This window comes from Spinacia oleracea, chromosome 4 (assembly GCF_020520425.1).
Source record: "Spinacia oleracea cultivar Varoflay chromosome 4, BTI_SOV_V1, whole genome shotgun sequence".
Lineage (NCBI taxonomy): Eukaryota > Viridiplantae > Streptophyta > Magnoliopsida > Caryophyllales > Amaranthaceae > Spinacia > Spinacia oleracea.
In genome coordinates, this window is record NC_079490.1 from 24,283,968 (window position 1) to 24,303,255 (window position 19,288).

At 34.4% G+C, this 19,288-nt stretch overlaps 1 protein-coding gene and 1 long non-coding RNA gene across 2 annotated transcripts; both read left to right on the forward strand.

Annotated features, from left to right (window-relative positions):
• Positions 1–1,823: 1,823 nt before the first annotated feature.
• On the forward strand, positions 1,824–2,249 carry LOC110780398 (E3 ubiquitin-protein ligase ATL15-like). Its single transcript, XM_021984797.2, has one exon. It carries the CDS (start codon positions 1,824–1,826, stop codon positions 2,247–2,249), a length of 426 nt encoding a protein of 141 aa, XP_021840489.2.
• A 620-nt stretch (positions 2,250–2,869) lies between these two features.
• LOC130459598 (uncharacterized) lies at positions 2,870–4,754 on the forward strand. The gene is made up of 2 exons (XR_008919110.1): positions 2,870–3,195; positions 4,392–4,754. It is a non-coding gene; the product is annotated as an uncharacterized lncRNA (long non-coding RNA).
• Positions 4,755–19,288: the final 14,534 nt, after the last annotated feature.

Genomic DNA, 19,288 nt, shown 5'->3' on the forward strand with positions numbered 1-19,288 from the left:
TCAATGATTTACTTCTGAAATTACATTTAATTTGCACACTACTAAACCTGTGCGTACTCCTCTTCCTAGTCGTACCACACTTTCTATTAACGATGGTGATTTATTATCCGATCCTACTGAGTATCGCAGTATGGTTGGGGCTTTACAGTACTTGACTATGACAAAACCTGATATTACATATGTTGTGCATTTAGTTTCCCAATTTATGCATGCACCCTGCACATCTCACTTGTTGATGGTTAAGCGTATATACAGGTACTTGCAGGGTACTTCAGACTACGGTCTATTGCTTCGCCCCGCCCCGCCCCACACATGTCAATCATGATTGCCTACTCAGATGCGGATTGGGCAGGTTGTCCTGATAGTTGTCGTTCCACCACTGGTTATGCAATTTTTCTTGGTGGCAACCTCATTTCCTGGCGCTCGAAGAAGCAACCCACCGTCTCCAAATCTTCCACAGAAGCAGAATACCGCGCTGTTGCATACACGGTACAGGATACTCTCTGGATTAGTTCCTTGTTAGCTGAGTTGGGGATCGTCATCCGTGCACCCGTAAAGCTCTTTTGTGATAATGTTTTCTGCATCATCGTAGCAAACATATCAATATAGATTATCATTTTGTTCGTGAGTGTGTAGCTCATGGTGATTTAGTTGTTCGTTATGTCCCTATTGAGTTACAATTAGCTGATATTTTTACGAAAGGTTTGTCAGGTCAGCGTTTTGAGTTTTTACGGTCCAATCTGCGCGTGGTTCCCCTGCACAGATTGAGGGGGTGTAATAGAGGATACTAAGGGTATACTCGTAATTGTACTATTGTACCATATTATTATATATATGAGTCTCAGACACCCGTATTAGGGTAAGCCGTATCATTATATTCACAGAAACCACGTAAATTCTCGCGTACTTTGATCTCTAGTATAGTACATTCATGTGTTGTCTTTTAATCCGTAAAAGTAAAAATTAAGCCTACGACCCTTAGATTCATGGCAAAAATGATACCAATGCAAAAATCGAATGGTTTATCGTAATTAAGTTCGTAACAAACCATTGACATTATGACATTAGACGATAAGATAATGATCGAATACTCATTCAACCGAGACTAAATACAAGTATATCCAAAGAATAATTTGCAATATCAAACTAAATGAATCTACTACTACTTGCTAATTAATTAATTAAAATGTAAACCGATGCAAGAGTCAACTGTTAACATTAACACCCTTTTGTGAGTTGCAAAACTTGCAATACTTATTTTTTTTGTTCCAAGAATCTTACTAATGGCTTGCCACTTTCTGCTCAAAATTGTAGATTCTAATGAATGATGGCTACACGATTTTGCTTCAAAATACTATACTGTAAGTCTTTCGATCTCACGCGTAATCGCTCCTCATCACTATTTATTTTAAGTTAATTGGTACTAATTCGAACAAATTAGGAGTTATATTCATCAACGTAACATGATACATTTGCTCCTTTTTTCGAGTTCTCTACGTTATTATTACCATACAAACATTTTGTTCATCACATTATTATTCCTTTCTTCTTTTTACCCTACTAATTTATTTGCAAGAGCACAATACGTCAATGTAGGCGACTCGGACTCCGACTCGAACTCACTTTACACGGGAGTATTGGCTGCGGGCTTAATCATCTTGTTCGTCATATTGTACTATGCCGCTTATGCTTGCTTCAATCGCTTCTGCCGGTTCTCGGATGACCCCGAGCCCGCCCAATGCGTCCGAGGCGGGCTTGACCCGGCGATCCTAGGGCTTTTTCCTGTCTTGACCTACTCTAATGTAGTAAGCCTTGGACCCAACATGGAACCATTAGAGTGTGCGGTGTGTCTAAGCCCGTACGAGGAGGAAGAAACCCTACGTTTACTGCCCAAGTGTGACCATGTTTTCCACCTTCTTTGCGTGGACCGCTGGTTGGCAGCTCACACCACATGCCCAATTTGCCGGGCCGAGCTTGTTAACACGCCATACGAGTCGGCCCGGGTGGATTCGAGTAGCGATCACGAGGCGGAAAACGGGCCAAGAGTGGAGGTTGGAGTAAGACGGGAGATAGAGGATGATCATATTATTGACATGATTTGGAGATGTTATTCAACAGGACACTTGGCGCAAACTGATTGGGTGGAGGAAGATGAAGAGAGGACACAAGAAGCCGTAAGGACAGACTTTGTGAAAAGTAATTTGACTAGGAGCATTAGTTGTAGAATTACATTGGTCGAGAGGGGATAAGTTGCTTTTTTTTTGGGTTGGAAATTTGTAATGTGTTTTAAAATGATAAACTAGCTAGTTCTATGACAATTTTGTATAGAAACTAATTATTCTTTATAATTAACAAGAGTGATAAACTCTATATTTTGTTTAGTTGATGAAGGGAAATGAAAATGATGGTCAAAGTGTTTATTAGGGGCCAAAAGTTGGTGAATAAAAATCACTCTAGAGTTTACGCCGTTTTACATTAGTTGTTACGTATATTTTCATATTTTTAATGCGGGTAATTTTCAACAATAACTTAATATTTTTAGTTATAAATGAGCAACCGTTAAAGAATAAAATTTACGATAATATTTAGAATATATACATACAGACATATATATATATATATATATGATGACAAATTTGAAAAGATTTCGATCATATGATATCGATTCCTCCTAGAAAACTCCAAGGCCACTAGGTTGGGTATGGGCCAGGTTGTAATAATTAATGGCTGCATAGGTATGCATCTATCTCTAGATGCATATGAGCTAAAACACACTATATTATACCCATTTTTCTCTCTCCTCTAACCTTTTCCCATTTTCTATCTCATCAAACTCCATTTTATTTTTCTCTCACCATTTTCTCTTTCATCAAAACCTCCACATTCTCTCTCATCAAACTACTATTTTCTCTCATCAAATTACATATTTATCTCTCTTTAAACCTCCAATTTGACTCTAATGGATTCCACAGTGACGGTTACTCATGCGATTCTGGCGAATTTCTAGTCGGATTCGTCAAATTTCTGGTAAGATCTATCGATTTTTTGGTCGGATATGTCAAATTTTGGTCAGATCTATCGATTTTCTGGTCGAATCTGTCAAATTTCTCATCAGTTCCGGCGAATTTTTGATCAGATCCGTCGAATATCTCTCTCCTCTCTTTATGCCAATCCATGTTTATTTGTATGAAATTCGTGAGTTTCCTTTGTAAATTGATCTTTAATACGCATTTATTCAAGGTTCATTTGTTGTGAATTCGTGTTTAATAATTTGTTAGTTTCGTCACCAAATTTGATTGTGACTTTAACTTACATATTGTCGTTAATTGATTTCGTGGTTGGAGATGTTCAAATTAATATATGTAGATGTTCAAATTAATATATGTAGGTGTTCATTTATTTCGAACAACAATTTTATGCTGCGATTTTAGATCTATCACCGTTCATGTTTAATTTATAAAGTTCGATGTTCAGAATTGTAGAATGAACTACATTTGGTAACTTAGTATTGTGTTGTTGTTGTTGTTGGTATTGTTGTTGGGATTGTTGTTCGTGGTGGTTGTGGTAGTTATTGCTGAATATTAATTTTGAATTTGTTATGTTCAGTTTATAATTTATCATGTTCAACATATAAAAGATGATGTTCACAAATAATAACACTTTTGTGTGATGTTCAGTTTTTCAACTCTCGTGTTAAACTTATAAAGAATCATGTTCAACTAAATTCAACTTATAAAACTGATATGTTCAACACTTTGGTGTGATGTTTTTCAACGAAATTTAACTTATAAAAATAATATATGTTCAATACTTTTGTGTGATGTTCAGTTTCTCAAGTCTCATGTTCAACTTATAAAGAATTATGTACAACTAAATTTAACCTATAAAACTATGACATCTTCAACACTTTGTGTGATGTCCAGTTTCTCTAGTCTTATGTTCAACTAAAAGGCAAGCATCAACATTAATAAAAAAGCATCAACATCAAACAACGAGCCAAAAGCATTCTTTAAAACAGATGTTCATTATTCTTTACTAAAAGATCATGTTCATATTTTATAAGCAGGTGTTCATTATTCTTTACTAAAATATCAAAATTGGTACCTTCTAAATATTGTCATGTTCAGTTTATAACTCATCATGTTCAACTTATAAAAGATGATGTTTAATTTATAAAAGATGATGTTCACAAATAAGAAAAAATTTGTGTGATGTTCAGTTTCTCAAGTCTCGTGTTCAACTTATAACGAATCATGTTCAATTAAATTCAACTTATAAAACTATCATATGTTCATGAATAAGAACACTTTGTGTGATGTTCAGTTTCTCAAGTCTTATGTTCAATTTATACAGAATAATGTTCAACTAACAACATTATGATTTTCATGCAGGAAGGAAAAGGTTAATATGAATGCGCCAACAAAAGAAATAAACCGAAATGGAATATGTGGTATTAAGAGAGGCTGCAAGAATTGAAGGCAAAAACAACAAGAAAAGAATCTGCAAATAAGGAAGCATGTAGAAAGAGGAAAAAGACCGGTGTAGCAAAAAAAGTGAAACCCGAAAGGAAAGAAGCAGAAAATTTAGAAGCATATAGAAATAGAACTAAAATAGAAGAAGCGTATAGAAAAATAGATGACAAGTTCAGTTTTTGAACATGAATGTTCATTAAGTTACTTTAAATGTCCATTTGTTTGTTCCTTATGTGTGGTTGCAGCTTACTCAAATAATGAGATTTTTTTTGGGGAAAACAAGCGTTATACAAAATTTTTTAAAAAAATTAAAATTAAAAATTAAAATAATTTTTTTTTTTTAAAAAAAAAAAGAGGAAACAGAATAATGCATTAAAAAAGGAATGCTGAAACTGCTGAAACAAAGCAGTTGAAGCTCATATGCATGCAAAATTGCATGCATAGCTATGCAGCCAAAAATTTGGGGGCCAGGTTGCACGGGGGTCTTTTGAGTCAAACGCAAATTTACGTAACATGGCACGAGCCCATTAGAGGCCCTAAAAGGTATGAGTGATATGCCGATAGAATATGGGATTTGTTGCTAATTGCTATGCATGACGACCTGCGAATTTTTAGTTGTACCCGGTACAACCAGCTATGGTTGTACCCCAATCTAAAATGGGCATAGTTTGTATTGTTTAGGATGAACATTAATACTAGTATGGAAATAAACATTTACTATTTCGGAAATGAACATTTATTTATTTATTTGGAAATGAACATTTATTTATTTATTTGGAAATGAACATTTATTTATTTATTTGGAAATGAACATTTATCCACTCATTCGAATATGAACGTTTATCTAATTATTTGGCAATCCTTATTTGTTCAACCAATTTAGAAATGACTATTAAATGAGTATTTACTAATTTTAAAAATGAACATAGTTATTGCATTACTATGTTATTACTTTGAACATATATTTACACATATTGAGAAATTAAAATATGTCAAATGACATATATATCTTACCAAAAAAATGAACATTTAAGCATTACATATGTAAAATTGTATTTGAATTACAATATATTGGTAGAAATCATCACTTATTTTTCTATATATTCAATCTTGAATCTTGTTTTTGATGTAGTCCCGAGTTTATATACTTTTGAATGTGTGTATGAAGTGTGATATGAATATAATTGACTTTCCCGATTTCAATTTCCTCGTTGTTGTAGACTAAAAATGAAGATAGTAAGTAATTTGATATGATGATCACAACTAATTTAAAAATGAACATTTACTGATTTGAAAATGATGAGCATGCAAAGAAAACATATAGGTGAAAAAGAAAGAACAAGAGTTTAAAAGATGCTCAGTAATAGAACAAGAAAGAACAAAGAATACAAAAGGTATGAACAAATAAAACAAAAAGTATGAACAATTTCATTATGAACGTTAAGCAGATGATCATTATGAACAAACAAATAAACAAGAAAGAACAAACAATTCAACAAAAAGGAACATAAAATATAAAAAAGAACATAAAATTCCAGAAGAAAGAACAAACAGTAAAACAATTATGAACAATTTTATGATGAATTTTAAAAAGCAAATTTAGATGCCAACTATTGCTCAGAATAGTTTGGCAGCAACATGAAAGAACAAACAGTACAACAAGAAAGAACAAACAATACAAAAAGAAAGAACAATATAGGCGCTTGTAAAAATATAAAGGATCAATGAATAGCTCAATTTCATTATGAACATTAACCAGATGATTATTATGAACAAACAAATAAATAAGAAAGAACAAACAATTCAACCAAAAAGAACATACAATATAAAAAAGAACATAAAGTTCCAGACGAAACCACAAACAATACAACAACCCTAACACTTTAAAACATGCAAAGTTCAAGTTACTATTGCAGTAATAGTGCTCTGGCGATTTTTCCCCCGCTTCTATCCCTTTACTACTGATCTACCCTTCTTCTCAAATATTGCCACGTGGCTTCTCTACTTTCTCTCCAGATTATGCCACGCTTGTTTCTCTGCTTCCCTTCTCCCTGTTTCCCTTCTTCTTTCTTTCACCTCTGGTTCCAAACCCTAGCTCTCACTCGAATCTCCTTCACCCTCATTTTCTATCTCATCTCCCTTCTTCGTCCTCTCCCCTCCAGTGTTTTGCGCTGCTACATCATTCTCACTCACGAATAGCAGAACTTGGTTGTTCGTATGAACAACGATTGAAATTTCTTCCTCACTACGCATACTCCTTCTGAATCTCCTCACTATTAATTTGTCTCTTTCTCCTAGTATGATTCTCCTTCTCTGGATTTTTCGAATTAGGGTTTTATTTCTTGCTTTTAATAGTTGATTTGTTCGAGTTAGGCTGGTCTAACTGAATTGAAATATTGATTTGGTGTTTTTGTTTGATTTGTTTTTCATGATTTCTGGTATTTTTGGGGATATGGCTACAAATGTGCCACCAATCACAAGTTCACGATTGGCTGCTTCCGCGCCATCTACAACAAACGCTGCTTCTCATAGGCTATGTTCTTAGCCTTGGTATAAGGTCTTCTTTCTTTGGAATCAATGGTAACTTATCCACCATCAATTTTGTCTTTAATTTGGTTTTATGCATATTTTTGTAACATTGGTAATTACCCACCTTCAATCTTCTATGTAATTGTTATATAATTTGATTTTTGTGCTAATTTGAGCTCATGGGTATGATGGGGGACTGTCTGTTTTATCTTGTAGTTGTTGATTTTAAATGTTGGTTACAATTGGGAATTTGTGTTTGGGGTTTAATTAGTGTGGTGGAAAAGTTTAGTGCAATGGTTGCTACTTTGATGAATTCAGTTATTGGTTGTAATGCTTGATAAGGTTTTGGTGGAGAATTTGATGAATTGATATTATTTTTTTAATGGTTTTTATATTGAAATAATGTTTTATTTGTTATTGTATGCTTCTGATTAGATACATAATGTTTGTTTTGATGAATTAAGTTCTTTGCATTGCTTGCAGTTGGAGCATTGAGATTGAGTGGAGTTCAGTTACAACATTTTAATTGGTCTAGGTGTAATGGGCACAGTGGCGGTTCTCTTGGTTCACAAATGAACCTCTTTGATCAATTTTCTAGAGTTAAGGTTTGAGTTTTGAAGTTATCTGTTTGCAGAAGTCGGATTTATTGGCTTTTGTATATGTTGATAATTGGTGACATTTTTCATGATGGGTTGTCATCTTTGTTGGACTTATTCGTATGCAAACTCGATTTTTAAGCAATTTTGAGGACGCGGAGAAAATTTTAGAATAGACTGTTCTTGAGATGAATGAAGATTTGACCAAAATGTGACAGTTAACAACGCAGGTACGACGAGCGGCTCGGTTATACACTTGCTTTATTCTATTCCCTATCTATTGCTCCTTCATTTTATGATTCCTGCATCTCCCGTTCTATCTCCTTCATTTTCGATTTGCATTGAATTTTAACTGAAATTTGTTTCTTTTCTTTTGAAAATTTGACAGTCGCACACAATTCTCGAAAGAGAAAAAGATCACCAGTGTTTGATGCAGGTTTTCCATGTCGTGGAGGGTTTGTCACACATTTTTCTAAATCCTTTAGACATGTGGAAAATTTTGCTGAGGACTTCTTTGATATTATAGGCCGTTATTTTCCTATCCACTACACACATGTAAGTTTGACAGCTTGATGAACCTTCCATTGTTCTGAATATTCCTCTTATCAATTCTCCCTCTAGATCAGCCTCATTTTATTGATTTTTCCAGCATTGTTGTGAGGCTAATACACTTATCTATCTTTTGTCTGAGACATAAAGATTTTAGTCCTATTTATTCTTTAAAGTACTCAGATTGATTTTTCTATTTTATATTGTTCTTGGTACATCTTCATTCGGCCAAAGAGTGGAGATGTTGATATCAGCAGATATGACCTCTCAAGGGCTTTGACAGTATGTAGTTTATTGCGTGCTTTCTTTGTCCGATTTGGTTTCATGAGCTTCATTATGTTTACCAACCACAATTATTTATTGATTTTTGGTTGCAGTTAATTTTATGAATGATTGGAGTCATGTACTTGGACTGTAATATTACTTTTAAAGCCCCATAATTTCCCACTTCTTGCTGGCTGAAGCATTATTAGTTTGCAATAACCTATCTTGGAAGGTTGGATTGTTTCTTAAATTGATGTGCTAAAGATGGAGATATAACTATTACGAGTACAAAAATATGTAAAAAAAAGTCTTGTGTTACTGATTTCCAATTTTCCATCATGTCGTTCAAACCTAAGTTCTCTTCTGATTCGGAATTTGTTTTTTGTAGCTCAGAATCTACTTTTTATAAATTCTTGCCTATTCAGATCCCTGAACATCCTGTTGTGAAAGTTGTAGGCAATAACCATAGCAAGTCTAAATTAAAAAGAAGGTTCTATCTCAAACATGGTAGTGTCTTTAATTACCACTGATGAACCAGATGTCTTCCCTAACATGGAAAGGGACCTGGTTTAATTAGCATGTAATCTTTGTTATGTATGTTCTATTACTAATGGTGCTCAGAAACACCTTCTCTTTAGGATTGTTTTTTATTTCATACCTGGTGCAACCTGAGTATGTGTATATGGTTACTTAATTTGCTGTAATGTTTAGTTGGATTCACAATTAAAAGGAGTATGTAGAAGGAGAGTTTTGTGTATTAAGCTTTACAATGCAGTATAACTTTTCTCAAAGAGTTTGAGGTATATTGTCTTGCAAGGGTGCGATTGATGCTTGTAATATTGCTGCTAAGGATTCATGGATAGTTAAAGAGAATTTTTGTGTTTCTCTACGTCCAGGATCGTCAAAAATTCCAATTATATGGAGCTCCATAGAATCCGAGCTTGACAAGTAGATGTCGATAGTTTCTATGAGTTTATCACTTACATTGATTTGTTGTATTTTCATCTATAGCATTATTATGCTTGTTAGGAGTAACTTAGGATATTTATGAACTACAGAAACATTTGTTTATGAATCTTATCGTTAAGCATATTCAAGAGAACGTTTATTCACAAAGGTAGTAATAACTAATAAGCCAAAGGCTCTTTCTTGTGTGGAAAAAGACGTACTTGTTATTGAGCTAATTAAGGTACCATTTTGGTTAACCTAATTGAACTTCCTTATAATTAAGGGTCCAACTGACTAGGTCACAAGGGCTTTGGTGATTTAGGGTATTGAATATACTTCAGTTGCGTATTTACTATTTAGGAAACAACACAACTCTAATAGGCTTCAGAAACTGAAATTCTACAAAAAATATCTTCTGTTGCTTTTGAATCTTATGTTTTGTTTATAATTTCGTATGCAACTTGTCGTCCTTTTATCGCTTTCATAGTTCTCTTCATGTACAGATGACGTTTTCTACTTCACCCTATTTTGAGCCATTTGCTATTCTCTTGCTTCCGGAGAAACTTTCCTTAAATATGCAAAGGTTAGTTATGGATGCAACATGCAGTTTCATATGTGCCCCAGTGCAGCTAATATTATTTATTCCTCTGTCTGAGCTTGGTTTTATGTTGGTAGATAGATTCACTTAAATATCTAAGCTATTCCACTGTGAAGTACGGGCCTAAAAGAATAGCAAAACATGCCAAAGCTATATGGAGTTCTCTAAATGTTTAATACATGTGTGTTTCTATTGTCTGTGACTCATTCTTCTCTATTACATTACTAAATTATGAAGTTTTATTTGGAGTAAAATACAATTAATTTATTATACGGTTGCTTATTCTCAGTGGCGATATTGTAGGAGAAGACTGGTGGTGTTGACGAGGAAGGTGTGGCCCAGTAAACAGAGTCTCCATAGCGTTGATGAGGTAACACAAATATCCTCTTCAATCATTCCAGATAGAAGCTGTGGAAACTTTTGTAATATTAGAATAAAACTTAGTGATCATAATTGAAAAACAAGTTTATGGGATTTAAAAAGAAGATATATGTTGATCATGGATTTGTTCATATCTAATAGTTTCATTCACGTGGAGATGTTATTGCTGGAGAGGAAGAGGAAGAAGTGATAAAAATGCACAAAGAATGGGCAGAGTCTTTGAGGGCTGAGGATTCCGGCCTCCAGAGTGATGACCAAGATGATAATGATCAAGAGCAAACTGTAGAGGTAATTTCATCTGCTGCAGGCCTATGTTATTTAGAATATTGTCATCTTAAGATCACCAATCCACTCCTTCCCTACCCTTTGATTTCTTGCTTGTTTGTCATCTCAACCAAAGCTCTAAAGCTGTCAACCCTTTCATACTTTTAATTTTGGGGATCTTAAAGTACGTTGTAGATTTGGATGTTATAATTTGTTTAGACCTTGCCATCATTGAGACTCAAATTTCTGTTGTGAAAATAACTTAGACCAATGTGGTGTAACCTCAAAGCAAGCAAGTCTGTCATATGTGGAAAAGTAAGTCGGAAAGTTGACCATTAGTAGAGGATAAAGAATTAGCTATACAAAATCTCGCTCTCCATATGACCTCTTTTGAGAACTGGACTTAATGGTACTGAAAAATTATCCCATGAGAAATGCACTTAATGGTATTGAAAAATTATCCATTTAGAACTGGACTAATGTTATTGAAAAATTATCCGTCTATATGCTGAGATTTTTCCAGCCACCAAGAATTTGGTTAATATAATGCCCGTGTAACCTGAAGAATATACTAAACAAGTTTAGACTGGATATAATCCATGTAGAAAAGTTGTCTTAAAGAGTTGAAGGTCTACCCATTAAAGCTTAGCTTGTGAAAGTATCCTAGCAGTGTAGATTCTATGAGAATTTTGTAGAGTAAGTCCATTGTTTCTTTTACCATTAAAAAGCTTGTTTTGCAAACAATTTTAGGAGGTTGCAATCTATATCTCACGCCAGAGTTCCTATTCTGAAACTCGAAGGGTAGTGAGTGCAATGATACTCGATCATCTTGGGCAATTTCTCGGCGACAGTGAAGGGAACGAAAATGATGTTAATTCTAATTTCTGCGTCCTCCTCGGTTATTGCTAAGGATCATTGAATTTGGAAGTCCTCTCAGTTCAGTATCCTAATTGGAAATTTAGGTATTTCACTAATCTACTCAATTTAATGACATCATTTTTTTTTTCATTTTTCCTCTTCAATTTTTCTTTGAATTTGACATGTTTGCGCTTGTTTATCTACTTTCCAACTCATGAATTTGAAGAATTAGGGGCTAAATGAATTTCTAATCTAAATCCTCTCCATAATTTAACCTGTATTGTAATACCTCGTATTTTTCTTTATTTTATAAATATATTTTATTATATTTATAAAGCATTTTTATGATTTTTAGAATTTAAATCGCATTTAAATATTATTTAAATGTATTTTTAATTAATTAGAATATTTATTATTTTAATTAATTATAAAACAAGAAGACTTTATTATTTCAAGTTGGGAATTTAATTGGGTTTCAAAAGTAAAATGATTTTAAATTAATCTAGCCCAATCCAATTCCAAATTCAAGTCCAAACAAATTAAGCAAGCCCATCTTATGTTTAATGAAGCCCGAAAGGGAATCCTAAACCCTAGCCCATCTTTGAGTTTCCTAAGCCTATAAATATAAGTGCTCACCCTCAAAATCCCTCACTATTATTCATTAAACCTAAAAGTAAAACTCTAACCCTAAATTCCCCTTTCTTTCGTCGAACTTATGTTTGGCCGTTTTTCACCAACTTCCGTTTGTTTTCAGAAAAAGGTTTCTTCTTAAAAGTTGTAGATCTCAAAAAGTTCTTGAACTTTGCCTCAAGAATAAATCGATTCCGAGTTATAGATTAGAAGTTATGGGCGTTCTAAAATCCTGCTGCAGTAGTCTTTCTTCTCTCTTTTGCTCTTGTCCGCGCACAGCCCTACCCCGCGCCCGCGCCCCTGCTTGTGCGGTGCTGCTGCCTGTGCTGGCTGCCCACACGCAACACAAGTTCCGTTGTGTGTTGTCGTTGTTGTTGATCGATTTCCACACTCCGTATACTTTTAACATTTTTCAAATTTCGTTTTTAAATTATTACATTATCATTTTCTTTTTGGATTATTTAAATTGTTGGAAACGATTGTGAACACCGTGTTTTAATGTTTTCGTATTTGAATTGATGAGAATGATTTTAATTATGAGAACTATTATTTTCAGATTTGATAAAGTATTAAAGTGTCAATTTTTATGGTCAAAACATGGTTTTATTGATGACCTATTGATCGATAGGATTCTAATTCCAATGGTTTAGGCGATTGATTCACATAATTTAATGACGACTTAAATAATGGGGATCAACTTAAATTTTCAGATTTACTATAAAGATTTAACGGATTTTTCACGAAATACCCCTCAATTTTCACGAAATTCACCAAATGCCCCTCGACTTTGAGAAATTCACCAAATGCCCCTCACCTTTAATATAATACCCAAACTACCCTTACACTTAACAGATGTTAAGTCTCCGTTAGCATGACTTTACTATTTTGCCCTTATTTTGTTTTTTGGAGCCTTAACCTTTCCCTACCACCCTGCTGACTGCTCCTCTCTCTCTCCCCCTTGTTCTTCCTCATTCATCAACCTTAACTGCATCCATTAATCACCGGAAAACACCCAAAAACTTCTGAAGATTTTGGATAAATTCGTCAGTCATGTCTTCAATTATTCCTCAAAGCAAAATCAATTCATTTGAAACCCAAAACCAACAATAAACTTCTGGAAAACCTATCTTTAATCCCCCAATTTTCTTCAGAAATTATTTTATGCTTCCCGGCGAATTTCTTGGGGGTTTCAGGAATTGCGGCTGAAGGCTCGGAAATGGGTTTAGCGGTGACAGGAGGAGTGAGGAAGACGGTTTATGGGTCGATCTTACCTATCGACGGTGGCGGATGCGGCGGCTTTGTTGGCTTCTGTGACTATCGATTAGGGTGGAGGTGGGTCCAAAGGTCCAATTTTTGCCTTTGCTTAGATGCGTGGAGGTGGGTCCAAAGGTCCAATTTTTGAAGATGGTCCCAATTTTGACATGGTATTCAGATATTCCATGGCCGTGATGGAGTTGTCCCGCTTTCTAGGAGATCACATTTGCGATCTGAGAATTTGGAGATTGATCCCCCTGCACCTATGGAAAAATCAAAAGAAAAAATCTCAATCATCAAAGGTAAGGCCCCCTAGTTTGATTGTCGAAGATCCATTAGCAATGCAAAATATCAAATACAATTCAAAAGTTGCTGATGAAGAGAGACCGAAATTCGTAAGTTGGGTAAATCATGTTGTGAATGAACATCAAGGTCCTTATATAAATGAATTCAAGGTTGTTTTTGATCTGGATAATAGTTTCCAATATGATATTAATAAATGGGTGGATTATGCAATAGCCAAACGAGCAAAGAAGCTAGTGTTACATTTGAAACCACCAGGGGCGTATTATCAACAAGAACAAAAGCGTTATACTTTTCCAGATGAATATTGTAAGGCAACCACTTTTGGTTTCAGGAACACTATTACATCATTGAGTCTAAATGACGTGAATATAACTTCAGAAATGGTTGAAAACCTTATTAAGAATTGCCTGTTTCTTGAGTACCTTTGCAATGGAGAGGCGCCATATTTATCCTGCATTAGATCAGTTTCTTCTTCTTCATTGAAACATTTACAATCGCACCTATGGAATAAAATGATGGACGTGGTTTTGAATCATGGATTCTCTATAAAACTATGTTTGATTAAGGACCTTTGTCTGTTTTGGGGGGGGGGGGGGGTTGGGGGGGGATGCTTAAAACTACTTGGTAATTGTTTGCTGTGACTACCATATATTATGTTCATTTGCATACCATGTGGAAATGTCAAAATGAGCAAATTCCCATCCCTATCCACCCCAACAAAGTGATTTCCAGTTACCACATACCCGACTAATAGCATATTTCCACAACTTCTAAGCTGCTAATGTCGTTTGAAGTAAACAGCGTGAGAGATTGTGCATCAAAATTGTTCTTTAAAAATATAAGTATTTGGTGAATTATTTTTCAACAAAGGGGTATTTGGTGAAATTAGTATTAAAATAGGGGTATTTGGTGTTTGAAAATTGGCTAACGGAGCACTAACGGCGCGTCATTAGTAAGGGTAGTTTGGGTATTATATTAAAGGTGAGGGGCATTTGGTGAATTTCTGAAAGTCGAGGGGCATTTGGTGAATTTCGTGAAAATTGAGGGGTATTTCATGAAAAATCCGAAGATTTAAAGTGTTGATTTTTAATGATTTTTAAGGTAAAAAAGTCAATGTTTTTATACTAGGACTTGAGTTGACTATTTGAGACTATCAATTTAATTAATAACGATTAATTTCTAATTAAAACTAAGGTTTTAGAATCTTAAATAGTTGCTGGAAATTTAGTAAACATGATTAATAATTAAGTTTCTCCATTGTGTTTATAGGAGTTGATTTCTAGTGAGTCGTGATTCGCACAGTGGCCCCGTACTTAGGTATTCCAGGTACGTACAAGACTAGGGTGACCACCCATCCCTTGAGGACTTTGTGAAGTGTATTGAATGCGAATCATGTGAACTTATATGTTGTTATGAATTCATGTTTGATGATTGAGAAAGAATATGTTATTAAATTCATGTTTGATGTTGAGAACGAGCATGTTATTATTATTATTGAATCTATGTGAATGAACATGTTATTAATTAAATTATGCTTTATAGATTCTATTGAACTATCATGTTATGGACTTTTATAATCGTTGAATTATGTCAAGCATGTTTAGTTGGTTTGCATGTATGAGTAGTGCGCATGCAAGTTGTTATTGTTATTATGCTGTAGTACAGGATGTCTAGCATAATTATTGAGCCAGTCGAATATTGCCAGTGAGCAATATATATTCTACCAAGGGGTTGAATATGTTAAAGAGTCTATGTGAATCGAATTAAGTACAACTCGTGCTAAGGGCACACCCCGCTTGTTAATAGGCAATGTCGGGTTATCTCAAACAATGTTTTTGAGAAGGAACAATGAGAGTAATTTCTCTTGATTCTATGTTTGATCACAAGTCCTAAAGAAGTAAAATAATGAAGAGTTATTGTTAATTGTTTAATTGTTTGTATGTTGTGTCTTGAGTAGAGTCTTGAGTCGCCTTGAACATAACATATTAATTAACGTAAAGTGTAACCCAAAGAGCTTCAAAACTCTGGGAACGTATATACCTTGAGTATGAACAATGGGGGGAGTCTTGCCGGAAAACTTGTACTCCTAGAATGATAAAAGACGTTGTTTCATTCTCTTTTATGTCGTTGTGCATTGGAATTCCTGTCGGTATGGCCCGACTGTCGATAGTAGCCCGACTTATTTTGGTGTATGGTAATTGGCTCCCATCACCCTTTTCTTTCCTTTTGAGGATACTTTACTTTACCCGTTTGAAGCTACTTTTTTTTTATTAATCTGTGATTCAAGAGTCTTGTCAAGTGTCGAGTATTGTCTCCATGTTTATCTGTTTATTATATGGCTTATGCATGTGGATTATCTAATTTGTCGAGTGAAGCATGTTAGGATAGAATGTTGTTCTAGCTTGTTCGTACTCAGCTTTTGCTCACTTCGTGCTTCATGTATTCTGGTCATGGCCTTTGCCTTAATGACCCTATGATGATCCATCAATTGCATTTGCGTTGTTGGGGAGTAGATTTTTAATAAAGCAGGTTTGTAGAGATAACTTGCGGGAGAAGTTATCATGGGATTCGAGTGGAGAGTTTTATTCGTCCGTAATTTATAAACTCTATTTTTATTTAGTCATGACTATCGTTTTTACTAATGCTTATAGTTAATGGATTTTAAATGGTTTAATACTTTGGTTTGGGCCTCAACGGTTCCAACTTGTTTTAATAACCATTAACTACTTATTTAATATGTTTTGAAAGTTAGTTAATTCCGCTGCGAAATTCTGGTAAAAAGCCTTAGCCGTTATCACGGTGGCGGTAATATCTTGGTAATTCCTGTGTTTTAAGTCGAAAAATGTTTTATAAAAAGCAAGGAATTATTAGGGTGTTACATGTATTTATACGTCAAATTCAATTGATGTTTAATTGATTGTTGTGTCACTAATCTAATCTCAAAACCGAGGCATCGAAGAATTAGATTTTTCAATTCGAACGGGTTAGGGCTTATTCGAGGTCTAACTTTTTAATATTTTGGTTGTGTTTGCTCTTTTACTTCTTCTGTGCAATCTTAATACTATTGTCCTAATCATTCTTATGCCAACTTCTGCCAGTTTTTAACTCAAAGCAGCAAGACTTATGTCCCCTTGTTTTAAAAGCAGTTGTTCTTTTATATTATTTTATTAAATCTTAGTACACAAACTCTCTCATCTTAGTGCTAAACAACTTGATGTTGTCATTCTAACTTAATATGAAACATAACTATGGACTACAATAAAATGACATAAAGAACCCAGAGGAAGACTTCTGAAGTGCATAGGTTCAAGTAAAATCATCAAGCAGCAAAACAGTATATCTAAGATGAAGGTGACACGTTGTTGTGTTTAGAGAAATAGAGATCGGTAATAATAAGCTATTAGAGACTTGTAGGCTTGTAGCTTATATCATCGAGAGAAAATAACACAATGGTAAATAATACGTTCCAACAATCTAGAGGCTTTATTCGGTCACAAAACCATGTATATGTCAGGTTTGAGCAGAAAGATATCTTAAAGCATCATTTTTAACTTGCCTTTACCTTTCTTTATATTTTGTTTTCATTTTCATAAGTTTTGATATGAAGAAAATGCATCTCTAGCTGGGAGATCAAGTTATCTACAACAGACAAGTATAAATGGACAACAAGAGTGCAACTCACACTTATAATTTCATGTTGTTCCACATTGAAAGGAAGTACGATATGGAAAAGGTCACATGTCTCAAACCAATAGAATCAGTAAAAAGTTGACCTTTTCATTATGCTCAAATTTCAAAAAATGCAGGGATAAAACAATATTACAGATGAGTACTTAATCAATAAAGAAAACAACAAATGAGCAATAACCGAAGAGAAAAGTATGCTCTGATCATCACATATACTAGCACACATACTGGAAGATAATTGGAATGTCTATTTCTACTTAAACATTAAATCATTAAATCAAAATATTCCCTATGGGTATAGTTACTATTTATGGTATAAGATTTAAATTAGGCATAGTGATGTATTCAGAAGAAGAAAAACCTGATTAAGATTAAGAACATATAGGATTTTGTCTAGGTGAGAAGCACAAATTTTGGTGCTTAGTTACATAAAGTTGGGGGAGGGGGGATCCTTAATTAGCTAACAGATTTGTGGATCACGATGGTAATATTATAGTATTTGTTAAGAGTTATCATATTAAGCGGTTTATGAGATTATGATCTCTGTTGAAGTAAAATTCAGTTTGTCATTGCAATGTTGTTTTAGTATATGTAGCCCTTTCCTTTTTGAGCTGATATTTGAATTACTAATGAACTATTTTTCATTATTTCAGGCATTTCATTACCTGCATTTACGTTTGGAGATGGATTTATTTTATATCAAATAGATGATGCAATAAGCAAAACAATGTTTGATGCTGAGTGGAGCAACTAATAAAAAAACTAAAAAACTAATTTCACAAACTGGTGGAAATGTATTCAGAGAATGATCCTTCAAGGTAAATCCCTAATTTTGTTGAATTCTAGCTCGAAAGTTGTCTGCTATTTTGAGTAAGGTTTCACCTTGTGTTATGGGGGGATAAGCCAATTTTGCCTATTCTGCTAAGTTGGATATAAGGAGCTAAAGGAGTTTGGCTTGGAGGGAGACAAGAAAGGGATGAGTGTTAAAGAGAGGCTTTATATGAACGAGGTTGTGATTTATTTGAGATTATCTAATAGTAACGGAAGAGCTAATGCTATTGATAATTTGAATAGGACCGGTTTCAAGGTCTTTGGCGAATCCGCTTGTTAATTGATTGACCATGTTTGTTGTTGGGTTGTTGTATGAAGCTTCTAAAGTCGATCATTTTTATATTTATTGTTGTACAAAGAATTATTTGTCTATTTCGTTGAGTGCTTTGTAACCCAGTCGCGCTTTTGGTGATTTATGTGTGTGTGAGAATGACTTGTACCTTAGAAAACAACCTATATAATCAAATTAATGGCTCATGAACAACTTTTAGTCTACTACGTAGCATGGAATACAGTAGTATACTAATTGTTACACTAGTGGAAAAAAACCCCTGTTGCAGCCCCCTTGTTGAGGGGGGCATTTAAAAGCACACCTCAACAACCCTAAGTCAACGCGGGTCAAAGATTTCAAAGAGATGTCGAGGCGGGCTTTTAATTGTTCGCCTCAAGACAACTCTATTGGGGCGGGCTTTGGTGTTGTACGCTTCAACCGTTTCAAGGTTGTGAAGCGAACATTCTATTGCTCGCTTCAACAGAGTCTCAGCCCGCGAATTTTAAAGCCCAATTAAGTAATACCCAAATGCCCAACTCGCCTCCATTATAATTAGGGTTTTTTCTTATTTCCTTGGCCGGCCGTTTTTTCTTCTCTCTCCTTATTTCCTTGATATTTTTTCATAATCATCTCACTTCTCATCTTTTTTTCTTGCGATTTATTTCAAATCACCTTATTTCTCAATTACAATTACCAATTGCGATTTAGATTTACAGATTGTGATTTATTTTTTACAACTCATACATTTACAGATTGCGGTTTATTTTTTCTTGAAAAAAATAACCATGGATTCTTCAACCATCTCATTCCCTGTGGCGTTTTCTCTCCATTCGTGTTTGCGGTTCGTGTT

Coding starts and splice junctions, on each gene's coding strand:
- LOC110780398 (XM_021984797.2), top strand. CDS start 1,824: ATGGAACCATTAGAGTGTGCGGTGTGTCTAAGCCCGTACGAGGAGGAA.